Genomic DNA, 7,066 nt, shown 5'->3' on the forward strand with positions numbered 1-7,066 from the left:
GCCGGCGATTAGAGAGATGCCTGCGCTGCTTTCGCTGAAGCTCTGGCGTCCAGGGGGTGATGCACCCAGACAGAGCTCCATTCCCAGCCTCCTTCCTGTCGGAGACTCGATGGAAGGCACCTTCTTCCGCGTCCCTAGATCTTGTCTCCTGTCACTAAACTATCGCGGGGTGCCACTGTAGCGCTAGGCCAGGAGGAACGCGGAGGGAGGAACGTTCACTAGGCCCTCAGAGGTGGCGGGGACCCCCACGAACCCGCGAGCTTGGATGTGGGAGTTGAGGCTGGGAGGCCCAGGTACCCCACCTGCAATACCACTGTGATTTTCCTTCCGAAGTCCACACTCACTGTCACATCGAGTGCTCTACCCTAACCCTAAAGAGGTGTCCTTGGGCCCTTCTGCCCTCGAGAAGTCTGAGGCTCGGCTGGACACGATGTGCACAACACCCAGGAAAAGTAGGTGAGGAATCGGACCCGGGCCCTGGCCGTGGCTGTTCCGCTGCCTTCCAGAAACAATCCAGCGGGTCTCCCTCTCCAAAACAAGAGAAGGTTCTACTTGGGCGGACAAGGCCAGGTTTTCGGGTGCTTCTTAACGTTTCCCAAGTTTCCCTTGTTCTGTCTCGGGCCTTCCTCCTGACCACTGGAGAGTGCTCCTGACCGCCGGGGGCGCCCGGCGGGGCTGGGGCCCGGGTGAGGGAGGAACGTGGGGAAGGAGGGGGCCACAGGTGTTTGGAGGTGTAGGAGGGCGTGGGTGGATGGGACCCACTAAGGGCAGCAGGCGAGGCCCCGCCCTCCAGGAATTTGGGGGTAGGCGAGCGCCCCTAAGCACACTCCGGACTCGGCCTTTGAAATGCTGGAGCCGGCGGAGCAGGGGATGAAAGACCGCCTGCGGGGCGAGCCTTTACTGCCTTTGTCTGGCGGGAGGGCAGCAGCGGCGGGGGCGGGGGCTTAATCCACAGGATGGGGGCGGGTGATGGCTGGAGCGGGTAGAATTCTCCTCGGCCGCCCACGCACCCACGCATGCGTCTCGTAGGCTTCAGGGGCCTAGGCGGTATAGCTTTGGGGTCCGCATGGCCCACCACCCCGGTTGCAGGGCATGCACACACTGTGGAGAAAGCACTCTGTTGCGCATATGGACCCGCAATCGGGGTCCCATCCCACTTGTAGGCGGAAGCCACCCGTGCGGGCGCACTGCCCTTTCGCGGCGTGGGAGCTGTCTAGCCGCGCTCAGACCTTGGCCTCTGCGCACACAGCTCCCCCGCATCGGCTCTGCGCTGCGCCTTGGCCGGAGGTGGCGCTCTGTGTACCCCGCGGATTCAGACGCGGGAAGCTCCGAACTTGGGGGTTCCTCACGTGCGGCTTCTTTTTCCTCGTTCCCTTCCACCCCTTTGAGGTCCCGGCTCAAGCCTCGGGCCGACCACCCTGGAGGAAGTGCACACTTGGGAAGCTTGGGGTCCCAGGGTGGGGGTTAGGCAGGCAGCAGCCCCTTCCCTGGACCTGGGATCCCTCGCCTGTCGAAATGTGGGTGGAGGCTCCTCATTCAGATGCCCCAGGCTTCGGATCTTGGGCGGTAGCCGCCAGGTGAGTGCCCCAGACGCGCCCCTAAACCAGCCCCACCTCTCCCGAATGACTGACTTCTCCTCCTTTTATGGAGAGGGTAAAGTAGGGGCCTTGGATCCAAACGTAGGAAGGCGATCGCCGGGGCGGGGGTTGGGGGCCGGCTCTCTGGCCCTTTTTGGCGCAGCAGCTCTCGGCGCTGCCCTCTGCAGCCGCTGGGGCCCGAAAGAAACGAGCCGGCCACGGCGGCGCTTCTGCGGCGGCCTCCTCCCCTCCCCCGGTGCCGCAGGATTGCAGCTGGCACTGGAGGGTGGGCAAGCTCGAGGGAGGGGCGCGCGGGAGCCCCGGCGCCTGTGCTCAGAGCCCGGCGCGGGTCTTTGATGGATTTAGCTGCCTGCCTCAGCGCGTGTGTGCTCTCTGTGGCGGTGGTTGGCGTCTGGGCCCTGCCGGGCCGGCGCGACCCTAGAGCGCTTCCGAGGTTCGGGTCCTGGGCCCGGAATCCGGGGGAGGCGGGGGGAGGGGCGGGGGAGGGGCGCGGCAGCCGCGCTATAACCCCCCCCCCGAGGCTGGCCGGCTCCACACACGCGCCCCGCGGAACCCACACAACTCCAACAAGCCAGGCCTGTCTGCTCTCCTCCTCTCTACTGGCAGCAGCTGCGGCAGCGGCGCCGGCTCGGCCCTGCGCCCGCCCTCAGGCCCGCGCGGGCAGCAGCTGCCAGGCGGGCGAGGCCCCGGGCGCTGCCGGGCCCGGGCTGGTGGAGGGCGGAGCACGGCGCTGGAGCCGAGGGCGCGCCGTGGAGGGGCGCACGCAGGCCGCCGAGCCTCTCAGGGCTGGGCCGCACTGTGCCCGGCCAGTAGGCAGCTGCGAGAGGAGGCCGGAGGCGAGAGCGAGCCCGGCGGTGGGTGCGCAGGGCAGTCTGCAGCCTGCAGCTCGCAGGGAGATCGCAAGCCCGCAGCAGAGGCCGGGCCGGGCGTCCAGACAGGTGATCGGTAGTGCGGCGGCTGCGGCTCCAACAGCTCCAGCCTTGCTCTGGAGTCCCTCTTGGGGCTGATGCCCGCAAATATGCAGAATTATCGGCCGAGGCGCTCCTAAAGCCAGCGCTGAGGAGCGAGCGCGGCGGCGGCCAGCACCGAGAACGCACCAAGGAAGAAGCCCAACCCCCGCCCTCCGCCCCTTCCGTCCCCACCCTCTACCCGGCGGCCCGGGAGGCTCCCGGCGCTGCGGGCGCGCACTCCCTGTTTCTCCTCCTCTTCGCTGGCGCTGTCTGCCTCTCTCCGCACTCACGCTCGCGCCGGGCGCGCTCCGCCGGCTCCCTGTTCCCCGCGCCACCCTCCGGGCCGCGCTCCCTGAGGGATGGTACTGAATTTCGCCGCCACAGGAGCCCGGCTGGAGCGCCCGCCCCGCGGCCTCGCCTCCCCGCCGAGCCGCCCGCGCCTCGGGACGCGATGAGGACCTGGGCTTGCTTGCTGCTCCTCGGCTGCGGTTACCTCGCCCATGTCCTGGCCGAGGTTGGTGCCGCCCCCGCGCCCTGTCCCCCTCCAATTCCCCCGGCTCACGCCTTCCGTGGCCGCCCGCTGCCTGGGGTTCCCTGAGATGTGCGGAGAGCATTTTAATTTCTCTGGTTGGGTGGATTTTTAAAATTTCTGAAGTAGGTTCTATTTTCTGCCATGCTAAGTGTGTCTGGTGAGTTTCCAGTATGTTGCGTCGCTCTGCCTTGGAGGGAATGAAGATCGGCGAGGTGGACGAGTGGGGAGAAACTTCGCGGGGCGCGGACGCCTTTCCGGGAGGGGTAGCTGGGGCACGGCGGGTAATGCAGTAGCGGGGAGCGGGGAAGGGGGTGTGTATGAGCTGGCGGAGCCCAGGGAGGTGAGGAAGGCAGCGGGCAAACAGGTAGAGATGGCTGCGACGGAAGCCCCGGCCGGGAAGGGTGGGCAGTGCCTATAACGCAGCCCCCGGGTTCCAGGTCCCCAAGCTTGGCCGGGTGCAGAGCCCGGGCAGTCCCGCCCGCCCGGGGCCTGCTTACAGGTGGCTGAGCTAGGCGAGCTGGGGCCGGGCCAGGCGCCAGCGCCCTCCCACCTTGCCGTCCCCCCCCGCCCCTCAATCCTGAGTCCCCGGGAGCTATGCTCTGATGAATGAGTTTCTGCAGCCCCCGTCGTGGGAACTTGGTGCTAGAGGCTCCTCCAGCGACCCCCGACTCCCTTAAAAAATCCGGAGGTCCGGAGGAGAGTGAGGGGCCAGAGTGAGGGTGGTGGTGGGGGCGCAGAGGGTTGATATTAACCCTCGCTTTCCCTGGTAGCCTTTTACAGCTGCGGGTGGGTTCGGGTGTCTCAGTCGGCGCTAGGGCCGCGGCTGGGCCGAGCCCGGGGTGGGGCGAGTGTGTGAGTGAGTGTGTGTGTGTGTGTGTGTGTGCGCGCGCGTTTGTGAGACGTAGAGACCTCCTCTCCGCGGGTTCACTCGGGATTCCGGGGCGTGAAATTTAAGCCTCTGGCTAGATTAAAGTGTTAGGGCTGCTAGGACTTTCGTCGTCGATCCGTGACGCATTTCAACTTGGTCTTTCAAGATGTTGATCTCACTATTAAATCAGAAATTCCCCGGCCCCCTCACCGCCCCCAGACCTTCTGTAACTGACACCCGGGCTGAGGGGCCAGTGTGCGGGGGCTTTTGTTTGAAAATTTAAAGGTGAGGGGGGACTTTAATTTTCCAAAGGGCAGACACGGATGAGTCGGAAAATTTGGGGTCGGCGTGGGCTGGTGTGGGGGCTGCGGCTAGCCCTTCCGGGGCCGCCTCGGCCCAGGGAAGAGGAACACTCGGCGGCCCGGGGTGCGAGCCGGTGGGGCCGGGGCCGCGGGTGCTGACCGTGTGGCCTCTGCTTGCAGGAGGCCGAGATCCCCCGCGAGGTGATTGAGAGGCTGGCGCACAGTCAGATCCACAGCATCCGGGACCTCCAGCGACTCCTGGAGATAGACTCCGTAGGTAAATCGCGCCCCTTCTTCTAGTGTGCGGGGAGGGCGCGGGCGGGCGGGGAGTCTGTGCTCCCCGCGCCTCCTCCTGTGCTCGAGCCAGGCCCGGGCGCCGCGCAGGAGCGCACCGAAAGGTCAGAATCCAATCCTCGGCCATAAACGCCCAGGCGGATGAGTCAGGAGTTTCTCTTCCAATCGCCACTTTCTCTCTCAGCAGCGGCCGAGCGCTGCTCACTAGCCCAGGGATTGTTTTCGCATTTAAGGAAAATGCCGCGTGTGTCACAGAAAGTTCAGCCGCATAGAGGGCGCCGGCGCCCCAGCCAGGTGTGCCGGCCTCGCGCCTGCCCAGGGGCCCAAGGAGCTGCGGGAGCCGGCCCAGGCCCTGGGCACAGAGCCTTGGCTGGAGAGCCGGACGACAGTCCGCGAAGGAGGACCCAGGGGGCAGGAACGGCTCCTGGTCCACCGGCACCGGCCGCCCAAGGGAGGAGCTGCCTGTTGGCCAGGCCTTTGTGATGGGGAGCCGGTGCCTTGTTGCCCCAGGGCTGACAGGCTCTGGTCTTTCTCCTTTCACGACTCAATAAAAAGGCACAACTTGCACACATCTGCTGGTTAGGGTCTATTTGGGGACTCACCCTCTGGGGCTGGAGCCTGGCCACTTCAGGAAACAGTTTATTTGTAAGGGAGAGTTTCAAAGTGGGTATCAGCTGCAGAGTTGGACTAGACTGGGTCAGCAAGAGTTAAAGAGATTTCTCACTATCCAGGGACCTAGGTTGACTGTGGGTGGGGAGAGTGGCGGTGGGCTTGGGTGGCTTCCCGCCAATCTCTTCTCTGCAAGGGCTGGAGAGAGCCCCTTCTTAGAAGCTGAGTCCTTGCTCCCATCTTGGTGGTGCCCTTTTCAAAATTAACACTTGGCCCCATGACTTCAACATGGGAGTTAGCTTAGGGAAGTGCTCATGTGGGAAACCTTGTCCATGGCTTTAAAAAAGGCCTAAGATGAACTTGTTGAAAAGAGTAACCAAAGGCAGTAGAATTGGAAGAATTTTAAGTGAAATGAAGGTTTTTCTCTCCCTGCAAACTACTCTGAAAACGGGGGTGGGGGGGGGGGGGGGTGGTGGAATTAAGTAAAATCACATGGTCTAGTCATTTGGAAATTTGTACCTAATTATGGTGGTGGAAAGGCCTGAACTATTTTCGTTTCATGCCAAAACCATTTTCTAACGGCTGATGGTTTCTGTAGTTTCTTGACCCAGGAAATCCTCTGACTGATACTTATCTAGACTGGGTAGAATTTCACTTGAAGATCAGAGTTGGCCTGGGGGGATTTTGATCTGGTCCCTGGAATAGTAACCCTGGGGAGAAGGGCTTGGCTTTGAGCCGCTGGGGAAAACACGAGCCTGCATTCCTGGTCCTCTGGATGTGGAGGTGGAGAGCTGCCTCTCAGAGAAGGTTCCAGGGCTTTTTGTCTGGCTTGAGAAGTGAGGGCTGTGGAGAGCTGGGCCTCCTTGTGGGATGGGCTTTGGATGCTGTAGGGAAATGGGCCATTCACTTGCTGGGAGGACCATTCTTATTCTAGTCTCTGCAGTCCCACCCCTACCCCACCCCCACCCCTACCCCTTTAGCTTTGCACCTCTGTGGTATTTTGTGGCTGCATTCCTGACCCCCCCACCACCCCCAGCCTCTTGGGGTGGGTCCAAACAGAAAAAGTTGAGATGCACCAGCCTGTCCTCCTGGCTGGTTTCAAATTGCTTCCTATAAAAGTGTCTCCAGAGCTCCTCTGCCTCCTGCCCGGGGAATGCAGAGAGTGGGTACCAGTCTTCTGCTACCTGTCCAAAAGTTTGCCTGGGAAACTTTGGGTGGGGGAGCAAAGTAGGGAGGCCTTGCCCCTTGAGGTGCCTTTTGTGACTTGAACTCCTCCCTAGCTGTGGAAACAGAACTGGTGGAGACCAGCCTCTGGCCTGGTGGTATAGACCCATGTGGACGGTTCTCCGAGAGTAGGTTACCTGGTCTTGAGTTCCTGACATTCTTGCTGCTGGGTCTACGGAAGGCAGAAAAGAGGCTTGGAGTTATCTAGGTGAGCTCCAGGGAGGCCAGCCCCTACCCTGACCTATGGGGGCCCACTTGGAGCATGTAGCTCCTCTCAGTGTGCAGCCTATATGGCCATTTTACAGATGGGGAGACTGAGCAAGGTATTTCCTCCCAGCTTGTGGCTCTTTGCCTGTGGTGCCTGAGCTGGTGGGACTGCTATGCTGCTCATCATCAAGCACTAGGCATCTGGAGGGTGTGTGCAGAGTGAGGGACAGTTGATTTTTTTAATGTGTGGTGGTATAGTGACTGGCGGCCTATCCCACCTGTGTGAAGTGGTAGTGGCAAGGGTCCTTGTTCTCTGAAGTAGCTGGCCTGGCTCTTGGGTGCCATGGAGTATTCCCATCTTGGGTCATTAACTCTCCCCAGGATGATGGGTGGAGGATGTGTACACAGAAGGCAGAGGGAAAGCCTAAGAACAGATTTCAAGGCTCGGCGCCTATAGCTCAACCGGCTAAGGCGCCAGCCAC

General features: G+C 62.4%; 1 protein-coding gene across 2 annotated transcripts in view; it reads left to right on the forward strand.

Annotated features, from left to right (window-relative positions):
* Nucleotides 1-2,334: 2,334 nt before the first annotated feature.
* Nucleotides 2,335-7,066, forward strand: part of PDGFA (platelet derived growth factor subunit A) — an 18,490-nt gene continuing 13,758 nt past the window's right edge. For both annotated transcript variants that reach the window (XM_003795463.3, XM_012808695.2), the window contains exons 1-2: nucleotides 2,335-3,062; nucleotides 4,431-4,527. In XM_003795463.3, the coding sequence (XP_003795511.1) occupies nucleotides 3,000-3,062; nucleotides 4,431-4,527 (160 nt within the window). In that variant the 5' untranslated portion in view covers nucleotides 2,335-2,999. The remainder of the gene's footprint in view (nucleotides 3,063-4,430; nucleotides 4,528-7,066) is intronic.

Source organism: Otolemur garnettii, unplaced genomic scaffold (genome assembly GCF_000181295.1).
Source record: "Otolemur garnettii isolate 467f Iridium unplaced genomic scaffold, OtoGar3 scaffold00092, whole genome shotgun sequence".
Lineage (NCBI taxonomy): Eukaryota > Metazoa > Chordata > Mammalia > Primates > Galagidae > Otolemur > Otolemur garnettii.